This window comes from Streptopelia decaocto (assembly GCF_964273445.1).
Source record: "Streptopelia decaocto genome assembly, chromosome: 3".
Taxonomy (NCBI): Eukaryota; Metazoa; Chordata; class Aves; order Columbiformes; family Columbidae; genus Streptopelia; species Streptopelia decaocto.
The window spans coordinates 114,163,325-114,182,155 of record NC_138656.1 but is presented as its reverse complement, the minus strand read 5'-3'; the positions used below and the strand labels follow the sequence as shown (position 1 = coordinate 114,182,155).

Here is an 18,831-nt window from a genome sequence, read left to right as displayed (position 1 = left end):
TTTTCAGTCTCTGTGCATTTCTAAAGCATGACACACCAAGATAGTGTCCTCCATAACACAGCTAGAAGATGCCTTTGAGAGTTCCATAGTTATCATGGATTTTCCAGCTCTTTAACAAAAAAAAAAGTGAAATGAGCTCCTGGGAAGGGTGAGAAAGAATGTAGCTGTCCAATTTCTAATGAAATTCCTTCCCCCAAATGCAGGAATTGGCAACAAAAATAAAATTGGCAACAAAGAGTAAGCAAGATTAATGAAATAAAGCCATCTTGTGCCATAGTGAAATCCAAGAGAATTCTGCTATTTCAAGAGGGTAATTTCTTTCTCCAAATGGGAGTAAACAGGATAATATTCCACCAGAATTCTTTCTGTCTCTTGTGAAGGTCTAATCTTATTTTTTTTTTAAGTCCATGGAGACAAAGTCTAAACAAGAACATTATTCCTAAAGTAAAAAAAAGAGAAAAAAGAGACAGCAGAAAACACTAAAAAATTGAGAAAACTCCCTTTCTTGTCTGCTTTCCATATCTAGAAAAGCAAAAAGGCACAATACTGTTCGCAAAACTTCACCACACACTTCATTTGACCAAGCTGAAGGGTTTTGGGAAGACAAGAGTGGCATCCAATAATTGTCCCTAAAAGGACATCCTAAAAAGCTGTCACACATTTCCACTGACAGTTTTGTAGGCCTTCTCACTTTGTGTGCATCCCATTGTGTATCTCTTCTAATTGTTTTCCCTACACTTCTTGAAGTCCAATACACACACAAGAAATAGGAAGAAAACCTGCCAGGAAGCAAAAGGAATTGGATTTGCCTGGTTTTATTACTCCATCTAAAGGAAATGTTAAAAAATAAACAGCAGAGAATAGGAAGTGAGAAGAAAAGCAAATCCACAGGAATCATTTAGGCTCTTACAATCTGAAGTTTCAATAATGACACAGAAAAGGGTGTTTTTTTCTTTTTAAATTATGTTTCATGTTGGCAAACATCTTTTTAATTTTCTCTTGTCTCTGCTTTTCCTGGTTTCTCTGGGGACCAGCAGCCAAAGTACTGAAAGTCTATGATAATGTTTTATCAAAGGCAAGAAGTAAAGAAATAATGAAGAATCAGAGCCAAGCATGAATGTGGCAAGATTTGGGGGTTAACATAGTTTTGAGGTCAACTTCCAGATACGTAATTCATAGGTTTAGCTAAGCCCAGGCTTTGAATCCAAAGTTGTGCTATTCTCTTACTCCAAGTTCTGTTCAGGAACTTAACAAGGCACTGTGCGGAGCAGATACAGTTAAGGACACTTAGCACTTTCAGGTGGAAAGTCTTCCTTTTTAAGAGATAATTAATCAGTTTTCTTTGTGTGTGTGGTTGTGTGTTTTCTGTTTGTTTTTTTTTTTTTTTTCTTTTAAAATCTCAAACTTGGCATCATGAAACAATTTCTTTACCCTGAAGCATCCCTCCCTGTCCTCCAGCACACACTGTTTTTTAATGAGTTTGGCCAATCATTAGCTGGAGAGAGCCAAAAAAATGTCTAGTTTCAAATGTATTTCCTTTTTTTTAATCATAACTTTGGACCAAAATCTAGAAAGGGGGAGTGGAAATGAGGCATTTAAGTAGGCTTGTATTTAAGCATTAAAATATAACTGAAGCTGGGGTTGTGGATCTGCATATGAGATGACTGACTCCCACTGAAGGTACTTTTGAAATCAGTACATTCAAAGAGATTTTTCGCACCCACATATGCAGGTAGTTTTTATATTTAGAAAATCTCTCTCAAGATCACCTCGTATCATGTGGCCTTCATGAATCTGATGTTCTTAGTAGTCCATAGAGATGAAGGTGATGACGTGTAATTCTCTAACAGATTTTCTTTAATTCTTATTCAAATCAAAAAAGTAAAGCTCATGGCATCCTCTCCACTTTGGGCTTCTCATTGCCTCCTATCACTGGAGAGCTCTCACACTGGAAGTTTGCTGACATAATGAGGGACAGCTTTATTTTTTTAAGCCATACTCTATGGGAGAGGGTGTCTCGTGCTGTCTTAGATGGCGCACAGCACATTTGCAATGAAAAACAAGTGCTAAATAACAACGTGCAGAAACCTGAAAATTCTACACCAGCCCAAATCCTTAATTGAGAGCTTGCGGGAGCTGCTAACAACTGCCACTGATCAAGCTCCATGTGCTGGGAGCAATTCCTCTTTATGGAGCCTTTGTGCTGTGGTCTGGGAGGACTCACACGAGGTCCAGTGACAGGACCAGAGGAAATGGCAGAAAGATGTGCCAGGGGAGGTTTAGGTTGGATATTAGGAAAAGGTTCTTCACCCAGAGGGTGTTAGAGGATTGGAACAGGCTCCCCAGGGAGGTGTCGCAGCTTCAAGTCTGACAGTGTTCAAGAAGTAATTGGACAACACCCTCAGACACACGGTGTGAACTGTGGCGTTGTCATGTGCAGGGACAGGAGCTGGACTCAATGATCCTTGTGGGTCCCTTCCAACTAAGGACATTACATCATTCTGATTCTATGATTCTATGAGGTACAGCAGATGCAGAGGTCTCAGTTCAGACCATTATCACTGGTCACCAGTGAGGTTTAGGCATGGCCCAGGACCCTGCTGTGCAAGGTGCTGTGCACATACAGCTAGAGAAGCTTCCCATGCTCCAAAGCTCTTCCCATCTGATGCTGGAGTTTCATTAGTCTCTGTATTTCAGAGTATGAACTGGTGATGCTGACAAAAGAGGAGCCCCTTCCCTCTCCTTCCTGAGCCTGCACCTCCTCCCTGCCAAGCTTGGGGAGCAGCAGTTCCTGTAGCATGTGATGAACTGGATTGGAAAACTAATCCAGGTTTATGCAAACTCAATGGGTAGGAAAAAAAGAAAAAAACAACAAAAAAATATTTAATCCTCTCCTTGCTGCCAGTTGGCTCAGGGTTTCTTTAATTCCTGTGCTCAAAGCCCATAGTCCAGTGGTGGTGTCAGCTGTGCAACACCTCAATGGCTTCATCCCCGAGGTGGCTGTATTTCACAGCTGAGTATTTGTCCTTTTGTGCGAGTACACAGTTCCCATTAACTTCAAGCAGAGTTTGTGATTCGGATGTGCCTCTCCAGCCAGAACAGGACTCAAAACATGAAAAGTCAGGATTTAGACTCTGAGGGCCTGCCTAACCAGACTTGCCAGGTTAGAAATGCCAGGACTCCCAGGCTGCCTGATCAAGAAGAAGAGAAAAACAGGGCAGCCCCAGGGGGCAATTCTGATCTTAAATAGACTGAATATAATTCTTTGGGATTTTAATCCTTCTAAAGCCTGCGATGTCCCAAACCTTGATTTAAACACTTTCATTAAAATGCTTAATATAGGCTATATATGTTCTTAGATGTACATGTTAATTATTACATCTATTATTAAGAATGAGTTCAAGATACCAAATAAAATGAATATTTAGTTACTGTGTATAAGCACTTCTGAAGAAATACAGTATATTCATTGCAAACAATAATAATAATAATAATGACAACAACCACCACCTTTTCAGCTTATCTGAGATGTTTCCCTGCAAGACACCAAAAGTTTTTTCCCCAGATAGACATTTTACAGTTACTTTAATGTAATACATGGGGTTTTGGTGGTGGTGGTGGTTTTTTTTGGTTTTTGTGGTTTTCTAAAGGTTGTTCAAAGTCCCCTGGAATGCAAAGTGATTTTTCAATTCATGTTAGTATAACCTATCTGGAAAGGTTTTGGCTCTGGTAGAACAGAAAGGATTTGACTTCTAATTTTAAAATGAAAGTGCTACAGATGCTGGGACATTGTGGTATCTAGGCATCTTTGGATTTCAGACAAATAAATATTTAGGGGAAAATTCTGATAAAGTAAGCCAAAGTGTAATCAGATGGTAAAGCACTTCCAGATGATAGAACCTCAGCATTTGTTTTCCGCGTACTCTGCAAAATTTTAGTCTCCCTGCTGCAATAAAGTGCCAATATCTGACAATCTGTTTTGCAGGAGGATGGCATTTAATCCCATTTAATTCCTCAGATTAATGTAGTTTAGTTCTATTGCAACAGTCTAATAATAATTTCCAAAAAGAATCTTTCAAAACCCTGCCAAAGATTTGGTGTGAGGCAAAGCTGCAATGAGCTTGAGAAGAAGCTGTGATTTTCCCCATGAAATTGTTACGGGAAGTTTTTTCTGATGTCAGTGCAAATGCAGATTATATCCTAGGTTATTCAGAAACACTTCATCTGACATAAGGTTTTGCTATAAAGATCTTTAAAAGTAGCATATTCCCATGTTTATGAAAATGTCATAGACTTTTTTTTTCTTTTGGTGATTTGAAATGGAAGTATAGTGGGATTCAGGTCACCTAATTTTAACCTGTTGAAAGATGAATGCATAATCTGAACATTCTTCCTCTTGCCCATGATGTCTCTGAGGGATTAATTCATCCCCACCTAATGCAGTTGTTTAGAAAAAGTGAAATGCATTGCTTCTGGAGGTTCACCCTTCTCTCCTCTGATTGCACACTGGGGCCAGTCTAGATTAGATGCCAAACATGAAAGAGTTCAAATTAGAAAAAAAACAGCCTGTCTTTGGTCGGTTTTGGATTTTACCATCATGACTTTCTGCATGAACACCCACAAATATCTACATCATGGGCCCTCTGTGGTAAGGCAGGGTCACAGCCTGGCTCTGCAGACCAGACCAGGAACCATCTGTTGCAGCAAATGGCCTGACATTGTGGACATTTGTTAAGAAGATGAGAAGAAATGGCCTGACTCCACAATCCATTTCACAAACATCAGCAGACTGTTCCTGATTTGGTCTGCCATCACACTCAAGTTGGATAGTAAACATTATAAATGATCCAGCTGAATATTTTTTATTCCTACTCGAGCTTTAAGACTGTCTGCTACAAGAACTTTTCCCTGGCACAATCAGAATATAATTAAAGAATGACAAAATTAAACAGGGACAAAATTGAGCCAATTTATGACTTTAGGGGTATGAGGCTATTCAAATTTGAAGTGCTGGGGAACAATCAGATGATGCACAATATGGCAAAACAACTTCAAGGTTAGCCCATCCAAAATCCACACAGCCAGCACAAAACTCCAAAAGAAGACTGATTCCACTCTAGAAAGATAACAAAAGTACCAAAGCAAAGCAACAATCTATCAAGGCTTCACTGATTATTTAACACATCATCTACAGCCTCCAAAGCACCATTCAAACTCAACATATGGAGCTCTCTTTGTCCTGCGGAACTTGATCTGCAAGAACGTGAAGAATGAAGGACAATACTGAATAGCAAAATGTCCGTACTTGTAAAGCAGTATCAGAGTCAGAAATAAAACTAAGTGCCTTTTCTTTGGGGGCTGAAAAATCCCAACTTTAACAGCAAATTTGTCTTTGACCTTGGTTCTATAATTTAAACACTGCATCTTCAATTTGACATTTGCAAAACTCAGCTCCCAGGAATATGTTTCAAAGAAGGACCTTAGATTGCCATTTGGGGACCAGAATGCAACCAAAACTCTTCAGAAATGTTTTTTTCGTTTTCTGTTTGGGTTTCTAACTGCTCTGGTTCCATCTGTGTAAAATCTCTGACTCAGGTGTTGCTGACATCTCCTCCTTGTCTAATATTATCTGTGAATTTTATTTCTGTGCAATTCAATTCTACTTCCTGATAATTAATAGAGATGTTAGATGAGACCAGACCTAACACAAATTCTCCAGATACCCTGCAAGATACCTTCCATAAACTTGTTACATTGTCATTTATCATGATTCTTCGTTTACAGTCTTTCAGCCAGCTTCCAACTCACACATAACTGATTTCCAATCCAAGCCAATTGAATTAATTTTTATATTAGGATTTCCTCGTAATCCTGCACAGGCCAGGGAATGGGCTAGACTGACCTTATAAATATTTATGTCTTTGACCTCTTGATGTTACACAGAAAAGAGATGAGATTGCTCATAAAACACCAACAGCTCTTCGACTGAATTTCTCCAGCTCCACCACAGCATTCGTTTATGACAGGAAAATCAATGTAAGGGAGAGAAAGATCTGAGTTGCAGCGGAATATGAATTCTTGAATACGTGGTGTTGCACCAAAATCACCATCTGACACCCCAAACTGCTCCTTCACAAAGCAACATCAGATATGTCCTTTCTGTCCGCAGTATCTTCATGAAAAGACTGCAGGAAAGACCCAGTTCAACTGGCACTACCATTTCAGGATGCACTTGAGTTTCTTTGAGTTTCATTCTGGGCTGAATCCTGGTTACCTTTTATTTAGTTACTGTAAAGGAAGTGAAAAAATGTCCTATTTTGCCTTTATTTTTCCTTGTCATTTTTGCTACTTCAAAGAGTAATTGGGTTTTCCACACAGAAAAAGTATCAGAATCATTCCTAAAGAAGTATTGTTCAGATCTGTTAAGTAGTGACAAATGACCTGCTTTAACTTTCCTTTTGAGGTGAATATTCTGATGAAAAGACCACTGAAAATATGCAATTACAGTATTTGGCATTTATATAACATTTTTTTTTTGCTTCAAGGATGTCCTCTCCTTTCTCCCACCTTCAAAATCTTACACTAGAGGCAAGAAGATGGTAAAAGTTGTAAGGATGGAACTTTTATTCTTTTAGCAGAAGAAAAACCAAACCCAACACATTTTATTTAAAATCAAATTCTTCTCAAAAATGTAACATCATTAAATACTTAATGGCAGCAGGGGAGCTCTTAACCTTGTCAAGCTTGTGAAATTTATTTTTGGGTGTACACCTAAAGCCTAATATTTGTGCTAATCTCAAAGTCTGTGAAAAGAGACATTTGTAAATGTTCAGAAACATTCAAGTTTCTCTGCTGGTGTCTCAACTTTCTGTGCAATTAACAATGATAAATCTGGTTTACATCAACTGGGTGACCAGTGTTTTTTACATGCAGGTAGAAAATCAGTTATGGACAGAAAAAATAGTGTTAGCTAACAAAGAGATACCCCTGATAGAGCATTTATTACTATACTTTCCAGCCACTTCTGAAGAGAATTTGCTTTATCATGTTTATCCAAAATTCTGTGTGGAACAGGAATCAAGAAAATGAGCAAACTGAAGTGTGGATTTTAAGGAGAAAAATGCACATGAATTTTTCTGTGTTGCATCTGCTCAGCACTGAATTTGTTAATGTGTTTAGTTAATGAATCAAAATCTACTCTAAGAAACCATCCTGGAAAATGGTTAGGAAAAGGGTGATTTATAGTTAAGTGACAGGCCCCATCAAATAAGAGATTTTGTTGCATAATGAAGTACTGTTAACAGCATCTTTCTTCTTAACGAACTGTAAATAGTTTTACAAACTAAACCTGCTTGGAAAACTGGAAGTGAGGATCATTTGGCCCATCAATACAGTGCATCAGTCTCCAGTGAAAAACAGCATTAACAAGAGCCTGTTGGGGACACATTCGTGTCAACAGGGACTGCACTGTGTCCTTCTGCCAGGCCGAGCTGGTGGGGTCACTTCATTTCTCAGCTATTTTCAAACCAGAGTGACTTCTCCTTCCCCAAAGTTTCTATATGGGAAAACATTTCCTTTTAACGTTATTTTTTAAATTTCTCCTTTATTTTCTAATCTATAGTATAATGCGAGAGCAAAATATTTTTGAAAGAATACTTTCAAAGAACCATTTCAACACAGAAAAACAGAAGGATTTTGTTAGGTCCATGTCAAAATGAAACTACGGGTACCCGCTCTTCTCTTTTCTTCCTCCGAGACAGAAATTAGGGCAAGGCAGACATTGTTGCACAGATGCTTTTGATTTCAAGAATACTGTAATTTCTGACAGAAAAAGATTCAGCTGAAATTTTATGTGCCCACCCTACCTGCAGCACAGATAATCGTGTGATTTAGCACAGGTAAATAAGCGATTTAGCACAGAAGTAACAAAGTCCTCCATGGCCACCTCTGAATCGTAGCACCCTCCTAAGAAGCTGTTGACATGTGCAAAAACACACCATGTATGTCGGAAGAATAACACCTCCCCATCAGACTGACAACACTAGTGTAATGCTGGTAGAAAAAATTATGCAAGGTGTCAAAAAAGCAGGACCCTGCCTTATGCAAGGGCAAGTTTTCTGTCTTGTTTAGGTACCTAACTTCATCATATAGGTGATGTTTATGTTCCTTATATATTGCGAGAGGAAACGTTAGGTGTTTGGGTGTGAAGGTATTCAATGACACCTCCCAGGTGTCCCATCGACTGCACAAGGAAATTAATTGTGGCTGTCTGGCCCATTAGGAGCTTGATCTTTAATGCAAATTTACATACTCTGCGATATGGGCTGCATTATACTTAAAGTCTCTGCAATGTGGTGTTGCCTTCAAAGGCACAGGACAGGTAGGCAAAACAGGCTTTAGGGCTTGTAAAATTTGTGTTTTTAATGAAAAATTTATCTGGGAGATGCCAAAACATTTACTGTCATATGTATTAAGGAAACATTGTACAGCTGTGGTTCTGACTGACTTTTCTTGTCTTAGTTATAGATCATTATCAGGCCAAAACCTTGCTGCAATATTAGCTGGGTAGTGACATGCAGGTCTCACAATGTGTGATCTTCCCAGCAGCTCCCTGGCTGCAGTACCAGTTTGCCAGCAGGAGTGGACTGGGGGAAGGCATGTTTGGTGTCGGAATGCAGAATGAGGGAGAAAACCTGATCTGGCCAACTCAGGGCTGTGGGATGGCTGTCTGATGTCTCAGCTGCTGCTGGGCAAGCAGAACTGACATTGTGCAAGAGCTACCTGTCAACATGTGAGTGGGGTTAAGGAAAAGAAAAAAGCTTCAGTAAAATCTCTTTGCCATACCAGAGCTGCCCACTAACAAACTATTCCCAGTTTCCCACCGTAATTGTTTTAAGCTGGAAATCCTCCCACTGCCACCAGATCACACTTGCCAGGGTCATCAAAGATCTCCAAGCACTTACCTCAAAGCTCCTGCTCCCAAATAGCCTAATCACTGTAAAAGTGAGACTAATTCACACCCAGTGAATTCAGAGCTGGGGCAGTGACATGTGCCACTGCACGTGATCATCTCTGCACTGCTCCTTCCCTTTGTAGGATGCCTCAGAGCCCCACCACCAAGAACTTCCTTTGCTATCTGTTCTCCACATGAGCATCTTGCACCTCAGTAGGTAGGAAGACAGAGAACAGGACAAATGTAGTAAGAAATAGAGGTATAAAAGAATTTACAGCTTGCCCTTTCTGCCTCCCATTACCTTCTCCTCTCCACTACACACAGCACTTGCTTTTCTACATTGTTGAAGACTTTGTTTCATCAGTATTTAAAGCTGCTTTCAGCTCAAGTCCCGGTCACGCACAGCATGTCTCACTGTTTGCACTAGGAGTGTGCAAGGGATGTGTGGTCTGCATAAATTAAAAGCTTTCTGTTGAAATGTGAGATCATGATTGTAATAACTCAATTCCCTCCTCTTAGAAAACCATTCAGCAGGTTATTTCACCGTGACTTCTGTAATAACAACTGTCCAGAGCTCTGCATAGGGGTCTTTTATCTCTTAATGTCTTGAAAGGCTTAATACTGGCTGTGTTCTTAGATTACTGTTTTCAAAATGTCTAGCACAACCTTACCTACATCATTGTTAACCAACTGAGAAAGATGTATATGTAATACGCATACTGACATTAAATAATTTAGGAACTTTTAAAAACATATTTATTAATCTAATTTTCTCCTTACAAACTTCGTCCCACTTCTACTGCAGAACATATATTTAATCTTTTAGCGTTGGTTTAAAGATCTCCTCTCCTCTCCTCTCCTCTCCTCTCCTCTCCTCTCCTCTCCTCTCCTCTCCTCTCCTCTCCTCTCCTCTCCTCTCCTCTCCTCTCCTCTCCTCTCCTCTCCTCTCCTCTCCTCTCCTCTCCTCTCCTCTCCTCCCCTCTCCTCTCCTCTCCTCCCCTCTCCTTTAAAGCATCTTTCTCTGGCTGGGAAGATGACAAATCTTCTTTATTAAGGCTTGTCAGTTGTGTTCTCTTGCCTTGTTAGCATGGCAGTTTCTGAATATCTTGTTACAGATAGTGAGAATACCCATACATTGTAAACCCAGAGGGAGAAGTTCAGAGCACTCCAATAGCTTACACAGTCAGTACAGTAAAGGGCTTCAAAGACATTTTGGAAAGGCATAGGGATGGTTGAGATTAAAAGATGTTATGTCAGCATAGAAACACTGCAAAGAGTTATCTGAAAAATTAGTAAAGGAAATAAATTATTTTTTTCTGTCTCCAGAAAAGTAGGTATTGTAGGAAGACAGCAAAGTGCTACTGCACTTTCTACCTTTGGCAAGTGGTTGACATGCATCCCAGATCCACAGTGATGAGCAGTTGTTACTAACTGAAGGGGCTGGCAGTTGCATCTTCCTTTTCTCTCTACCCAAACAAACTTCCAATTGCTTCTTTATTATTATTCACATCACGGCAAGGTCTCCAGAAGGCCTGGCACTGCATAAAAGGCCATGTCTCCCTGCAAACACTGACAAAACTGAAGACTGGAATAGCTGGGAGGGAAAGGCATGAAGCAGCTGACCAAGGTCATCTCAGAGGTCAATGGAGAATATTTTCTTTGTAGTCTTCTGCAGGGCCACTGCTATCAACTGCTCGATGGGAAGGAATGAGCTTCACACCCAACCAACCTCTCACCTACAGCCCCAGTGGAGTGAAGGTAGAATTCACCCCAGAGGCAAGGAAACTTGAGCTCATAACTGAAGAACAGCAATGCAAAAAGAACGCCCTAAACCCCATCCTTGCTTTTATAGATTCCTGCTGTCTTTCTGCTCTTTGTTTATATGAGGGCAGCTTGTCCTGGTACAGGTTAACCTTGTTGCATGTCCTTGATATAGTCAAGGCTCATTGTCTCGCCTCCCTCTTGGGCAAGAGGGTTGTCTTAACACCTGGTCTAGCAGGGCTGAGAAAGAAACTGTTCCTAATGTGCTAAGCAGAGGAAAGAGTGGAGAAATTTCCTAAAACTGCAAGGAAATGTTTCATTTCTTGCCCATGAGAAGCAGGCAGGCAGTCTGATATGTCCTCAAGAGCTGATAGCTGCAGGGACACCTCCTAGTAAGGGCACAGCTCACCCACTGCAGATACCAGCTCCGCCAGGCCCTCCAGGTGAGGTGGGTAAGGAGCCCTCCTGTCAAACAGTATGGAAACACAGTTGGAAGAACAAGAGGGTCTTTTTTTTTTTTTTCCTTTAAATAAGTTTCCCAGCCTGTCAGCCAGAAGAGGCTGTTTGCCTTCAAACACTTTCTGTCTTGCTTTCATGCTACTGAGCAGCTACTCCTGCCCAGTCCTGAGAGGATGAGATGAAAACTACCTGCAGCCTCCATCCTTCCTCTTCTGATCTTCTCCCTGCTCATTTATCACTATTTTGCTTTGACTCAGCAACTTTTGCCAGCCACAGAGCACTTCATAGGATCCTGAGCCACAGGCTCCGATTGAGATGGGTGGTATCACAAATATATACAGAGCCACATTGCCTCTGAGGAAGCAGGTACTTGGAGTCAAAGTAATCTTATACGCGAACTGACTTTACTGAATCAGTTAGTGGATATTATTGATATGCAGATACCTGCTTTGATGTAAGTGGTCTTTGGTTTTATATCCTGTCGTCCCATGGAGGTGGTTGGTGCCTCAGGGTCACGTAAGAAGGAATTAATCTTAAAACAGTGGGAAAGACTCCACGAATGCAAGCAGAGAAAGGCTTATTTAAAAGTACAGCTGTCAGCGTGAGAAAAATTGAGAATCTGGCCAGTGGCAAGTCCGCGATTACAGATTTCAAGCTGCTAAGTGAAAGCAAGTAACTTTTCCACTTAAGCAATAAAGGATTCAATATCCAGCTCATGTGCTTATCACAAACATGGCAATAGAGATGTCTGTTTTACTGGCTGCTGTTTAGCCTACTGTTCATAAATGACTGATAATTAATTGAAGGCAGATATACAAAAAGCAACCTGCTTACAAAGGCTCCTTTCAACCAGCAATTGTCATATTCATTCTGATCTCAGAGAGATAATTTCTAAGTTATTATGCTTTGTCTGACAAACTAGCAAATAAACATGAAAAGAAACAGTAAAGATGGAATACCTGAAAAAATGCTTTCATTTTTTTTTTTTTCCTCTGGGTAACGACTGTGCTCAGAAATAATTTTCATTCCTTGTAGTGATTTTTAAAAAATTTTTTTCCTGACAAGGACAGCAAATTTGTTGGGGTTATTGGACAATCAGGGTCATAAGCCAATCTCCTTCCTCACATCTGATAGTACACAAGAAGTAATCCCCATGTAATCAATAATTCTGTCTATACCAACCAATAAAATGTGCCTCACACCATATTCTGGCCCTGGGGGCCGGGGCACAACATAACCAAGAAGATACACAGATCCCCAGAATGAAGTAAATATACCAACTAGGAATGCACCCTTTTCCCATGCTAACTCCCAAACCATGCTCAGGCACTACCCTGAACCTTTAATTTACAAAAATGATGCTGGGATTTGTTAAAACTTGCGAGTTAACAGTTTGATGACCTAGGGTCAGAGCTTAGTGTACATTTGACAGTCTGCGTGGTTAGGGCACAATCCAGACCCCGAGGACAGGAAGATCTGTTTTGTGCCACAGGCTGGAAAGCACAAGCAACCTTGCTCCAGGACATATCTCAAAAGTCTTCATCAAGATTTCATACATCCAGCTTTGTTTTCCTGCTCCACTATGGTCTGTCTGCATGACCTTGGGCAAGTGACTCTTCTGGCTGGGCTGCAGACTGCAGCGTAGCGTAGCAGTGACTGTGAACGGGCTAGAGAGTGTTCCCAAAGCAATGGGAGGAGACAGCTTTGTACAACCTGGTTCACCTGGCCTTTCAGAAGAGTAAACTTGCCTACAATGACTCCAGTGTTGTCAGAGTGGATTTTAAACCCAGTCGTTTGAAACCACACTGCAGTCTGCATGCTGGATGTAAGTGTCATCTCTCTGCTCCTCTGGTGAATGGAGAGACCAAGAGTTCCCGATTCACAGGAGACAATGAAGCCAAATGTGTTCAAGAATATAAGGTCTTTCGACACTACAGCAAGTAACAGTTAACCAATCATAACCCTTCACAGACAGATTTTCTTAAGAAAAACTAAGCAGTTTCATTAGATCTTGCAGCTCAATAACAGCTGTTTCTAACCCAGAAAAGTTTGCTGAAACTTGCTCATATGGCTCCCACAAAGCTCCCGTGAGAGACCTGGCAAGAGGTCACCCAGAGCCAGCTTCCAGTCATCCTCACCTGGGAGAAACAAATCGATTTGGCCTCCAGCAGGAGATAGAAAGAGGGACAAAGTGAGAGGTGCACATAAGGCTTGAGAGAAAAAACAAAATCAGAAAAACAATCTACGAGGTGTTTTCTCAGCTCCCAGATAGAGCAGGACAGGAGGTTGAAACAGCTCAATATTGTAATTGTGGTTCCCAAACCAGTACAGGTTGGCACTTGACCCATTCCAGCTGCAGGCTAACACAATTGGGACACCTTCACAGTTTGTAAACCCACCGTATTGTTCTTAGAAGAATTTTGTTCAATCTGAGGACGTTATTAAATGAACAAGACAGAGAAAAATCTACCAGTATTAACCAAGTAATGTGAATGTGTACTATCAGATCCTGGTGGGGGAAAGTTTAGCTGACAAAGCTCCCAAGGATATGGACCCATGAGTGTAATGAACACTGGTCCACACTGAATAAGGGCAGGTAGGTTTAGCCCTCTGTTTTGCATTCCCATACGGTCCATCCACAACTTCTCTTTCACGTCATGACTCAAGTAAAAAGATATTAAAAACTTTATAGCTACAAGCACAGGGGTTGTTCCCTTTGCTGAACATCCAGAGCCTGATCCACTATTCCATTTCTGGTTAAACACATCTAGACACCCCAAAACAAGCAGCACAAGCCCTGACTTCTATGGCCTGTCCTCAGAGGTACAGAGAGAGGGAGGTTGGTAAATAGCCTAGGAGCCTAGATTAAATCAATATTTTGGCTATGGCTTGAAGTAGCAAAAGAGATGTTCACCCATAACTTCCCAAGCTTGTAGTTTGGTAGATGGGACAACAGAGATGACAGAGAGGAGGCTCGCCTAACGAATTAACCTATACAAAGTAGTAATTTATTCCCAGCAGCTGCAGCCAAAGAGACCAGAGGAAGTGAGTCTCTGAAGACATGCCATAGCTGAAAGCTGGTCCCAGGTTAAGGGCTGACTCTGGTCCTGCAACAGAGTCCTTACTGTACCAGAAAAAGAAAAAACATGGCGAAGTGTGTTTTTTTTTCTCAGCAACACCAGGGACTCCCCTTATTCATAGAAATGGGCTGCAATTGTTAGCTTTTTTCTAAAGAGCAGTCACAAATTTTGGTGGCTTTACCTCCCTTCACTGAGGAGTGGGTAGATATCTGCCTGCTCTCTCTGACTTTAAACCTAGATGCTTAAAGGCATTTATTCCTTTATCCTGAGGATGATACACAACAACTTCTTGGCTGGAGGTGTAGGGGCGCTATTTGGAGTCAGACACCAATGCTTTGGGAAAGTCTTTCTCTGTGTGAATTATCTACCAACCACTTCTATTCCAATAAATTTCCTTTCCTTTTATCTTTAAAAAAGAAGGAGCTGTAGGTGCTCTCCTAGAAAGAAAACACATTGCAAGTGACCCCATCCTAGTTTTGCCAAGCTTGCTTCAGGTTCCTCTACACAAGAAAATCTGGATTGAGAGAGCAGAATGACTGTTTCTGCATACAGCTGGTTTATAATGATGTTAATTTAGATTATCAGTGTTCTCCACCAAACTAGCTTGATCTTCACTTTAAAAATAAGCAAAATGGAAAGAAAGCACTTTAATTCTGCTATTGCAGGATTGTCTTCACTGTGAACTTAAAGATAATTTTTTTTTCAAGGATATTTAATCCAGAATAACTCATGTTTCTGAAAACTCTTTGAGCTCAGGATTTAGCAGCAGCAGCAAGGACACCTTTTCGTTTCCACACATGCAACTCAAACAGCCACAACTCTGCACAAAGCTATTGCTGTAACATCTAGGGGAATGGAACCAAATCCCAACTGTCCTGGCCCTTTTACTGAAGAAAAAAAAAACCCTGATAAAATCAATGTCCCTGCTTCAGTTTTTGGGGCATGAACTGGCTTTACTTTTTTTTTTTCTTTTCTTTTTTTTTTTTTTTTTTTTCCTGATAAATTGAACAGTAAGAAACAAACAATAATTTCAGTATCTGGCAAGTGCTTATGAAAGCACTACCTTCCTCATCCCTGAGGATCTCTTTGAAAAAAAGGGGGACAGATAACCCCAAAGGACCATATCCTCTTCCTTATGACCTGAGCCATGAGTAACTGGTGTGCTAGCGAGTTTGCTACACTCTATTAAATAAATCCTGCCCCTGGTGCAATGCCTGGGGGAGCATGGAGATATACTGTAATTCACAGAAACTTCTCTGAGCAGCCACCTGCAAACTTTGCACCTTATTTGCTCATAGCAGGTTAGTGCTGATGAACTGGACTGCTCCAGGTGAGAGGGAAAGCAGATAGGGTGCCTGTATGACAAGGAAATATTCCTGAGATAATTTATACTAAGTTGTTTATTCTTTCAATCAGAAGGACTTAAACTTCTTTCACCTTTTACCTTGTTTCCCCTTTGCTGGTAGCCTCTAGCTGATGAGATCTGTCCCAAAACTCCAGCCCATCCATCAGCCACAGAGTTAATTATTTTCACACAAAGAGAAAAAATTCCACCTCCCTTCCCCTTCTTTGTATGCAGCTAAAGAAAAGAAGGCAGGACACTTGAAATCACTTCTGGCCCAAACCTCCTACTGCTCCTATGGCACTCGCAGAGGCAGGGAGATACAGGAGCTCACTGTGCATTTGAGGAAAGCCTTTTCTGTCCATATTAAGGGTAAATTATCCCACCACAGCAGTGGAGGTAGAAAAGGTGACAGCGAAACCCAGCTCTCAACCCCACACCGACCTCTTGTCCCTTTTCCCCGATGGATTAACCCTTCCAGGCATTGCAAGGTCTCCCAGTCCCAAGGCTGTTCTCCACTCCCTGCTTCTCCCGGTGCGTTAGTGTACAGTCCCCCCACCCTCCCTCCTCGTACAGAACAATTGCAAGGCACCAGTTTCAACTGCTTCCCGAGGAAATCCCAGATCACATACATTTAGATATATAGAGATAGATATGATTATATTTCTCTTTGCTGTTTAGGACAAGAAATGAAGTGCTGCCTCTTTAATTGGCAAAAGCATGCAGTAAGAGCATACCTTCAATTTAGTGTTGGGATAGCTCACTTGCACCCTGGCTGTTGTCTTATTGGAGAGGGCAGCCTGCCTCAGATCCTCTAGCACTGAAATAATATCATCCAGCACGCATTTCTTATCCTGATTTCTCAACACACACAGATGGGAAAAAGTATAATTATAGCCTTTGTAGTTCACCTTCATTTCCAGCACGGCTCGGTGGATCTGCAGGATCACATCAGCCTGATGCAAAATATTGCCTCCGGGTTTGGAGAGGAGAATCACCCTGCCATACCTCCCCGGGGTGTGCAAGTCCGAATACAGCTGGCTTTTGGATTGATCGAGGGAGAAAAGGCTGCTGGCTAAGCTCCTCTCGATCTTGGCCAGGCTGTGGCTGGGGGCTACCAGGCTCTCCAGGTCAGTGTCAGGCTGGAAGCGGTTGAGCAGGCTGAAGCCGAAGATGATGGTCAGGACTGCGGGCACAGTCAGGAAAAACACCGGATGCCTGCTCACGAATAAACCCAGCTTGTAGAAAAACGACTGGAGCCCTCTGTGTATCACCTGCCGCAGCATCCTCCACCAGATCCAGCCTGCAGATGCTCCTGGCCGTCTTAGAAAGCACATGTGACATGTGTAGCTCCTTACCCCTTCCTGTCAGTTTCCCTTTCTCTCTCCCTCTCTCTCTACTACTCCTTTAAAAGACTGCAGCAAGTTGCAGCAAGACAGCCAAATATTGATCAATGGGGTGTGTGTGTGTGTGTGTGTGTGTGTCGGGGGTGGAAGGGACCGGGCAGAGGAGGGAGGAGAAGGGGGGGTCCTTGCCTTTTTTTTTCTCTCTCTCTCTCCCCCCCACACCTTTTCTCTCCTCCCCCCTCACTCCCGCCTTCCCCCCGTCCGAGTGCCCCCCTTTCTCCGGCGAGGCTCAGGCGTTGCACCGGGAGCGCTGCCGGCTCTGCAGTGCCCGCTGGGCGCCCGCGGCCGCTCCGCGCAGCCCCGCGGCGGGCACCGCTTCTCCGGGGCGGTGCAGCCAACGCCAGCAGCCGCCCCCCCGCTCCTCTTCCCTGCAAAGCGCCGCTGCTCGCTATCCTCCCTCCACCCTTTACACACACACACACACACACACACACACGCGGGGAATTTGCCGGGGCGGGAGGATGATGCTGCATTTTAACATCCCACCGACCCCATCGTGCCCCTCCCTCGCCCCCCCCCCCCACTCCCGGCCGCAGCCGTGGGGCCACTCTGGACTCCCCCGCTCCCTGCCGGCTGCCGAAGGAACGGAGAGCTGTGTCCGGAGACTTTGGGAAGCGCTTTCTCACAGCAGCAGCATCCTCCGACCTCCGCTTTCTGTCCCCCCGGTCCCACGGCTGCTGCATCCCGCCCTGCCCCAGCCGCGCTATGGGTTTTGGTGGTGGGGGGGGGGGGGGGGGGCACACGCACCACTCCAGGCAAAGCAATTAGCCCAAAATTGTCACCTCTCTCCTTTCTCTTATTTACAGCCCGAGGTCGCCCAGGGGGAGCCGCTCTGTGCTCCTACAAGGGGGAGAGTGAGTACGAGAAGGGCTTGGACCAAGCCGGGGGGGAGAAAGAGAGTGAGCTGCTCCCTTCTTCTACCTGCCAGCCTGACACCTCTTCCCCCCGTCCAGCAGCTCCCTGTCCCACCCAAGAGGGGCAGGACAGGGGTCCTGACACTCCAGTGGAAAAAAAAATAATAATAAAAAAAAAGAGGTTTTCCAAGCAAAGACACCAGCAGACCATTACATAAGAGGAGAAAAATTCTGCAGCTTCCCTGACCAAAGGAGAGCAGCAGAGAAATGCATGCATTTTGCAGCAGGAGAGCTGCCCACCAGCTCTCCAGGCAGCAAGATCTGCTCCACCAGGAGATTCAGCCAGGACTGTTTGGGACAGCAGATCCAGCCTTAGCAGACCCAATAGCCACTTGCAGACAAAGCAGGAGAAAAGGCAGGCTTGTTTTGCAGAAGTTTTGTACTTATAAGCCTAAAATGCAAAAATGTAACTAAAAACCAAAAGCCTAAAAATGCAGGTTTCTGCTCAGTGCCTCCCCCTCTACCAGATTCCTGCTGTATTTTCATTAGTTTTGTCAACCAGAAATTGATTTAGTTTGGGACGGGACCAAGGATGTTGTGCAAAGCCTGAGAGAGCAAGGTTCTTCCATCATAAACTCTTACTGAAACAGAAGGAGGGAGACTAGAAACTGAGGAGCTCAAGACTGTCAGTTATCAGACTGCCTGATCCAGGACTAGACAAGAAGCAGGCTATGCTTGGCTTCAAGTAATCATGAGTGCTTTGAAGAAAAACAGCTTATTCAGCAATCCCTTTAATGCTGACACTCCCCCCCACACACACCTTTTTGTGTGCATGGACAGGGCGTACACAGAAGGAACCCATCTTTGGGGGTTTTGGAGTACTTGTGTTAGGTCTTAGAGATAGTAATACAGATTGGGAGCTTGAGATCCTGAAAAAGTGCAGAAATGTGAACTTCTCTCAAATGATGCAACAGAG

The 18,831-nt window shown here is 42.8% G+C and overlaps 1 protein-coding gene across 2 annotated transcripts in view; it reads right to left on the bottom strand.

The window, feature by feature from the left end:
* PTCHD4 (patched domain containing 4) overlaps positions 1-16,932 on the bottom strand; it is a gene marked incomplete at both ends in the record, with an annotated part of 87,971 nt that extends 71,039 nt beyond the window's left edge. Inside the window, one exon of one of the 2 annotated variants that reach the window (XM_082048183.1) lies at positions 16,333-16,932. In XM_082048183.1, the coding sequence (XP_081904309.1) occupies positions 16,333-16,932 (600 nt within the window). The remainder of the gene's footprint in view (positions 1-16,332) is intronic. The other variant, XM_082048184.1, reaches the window with a different exon arrangement.
* Between the last annotated feature and the right edge of the window lie 1,899 nt (positions 16,933-18,831).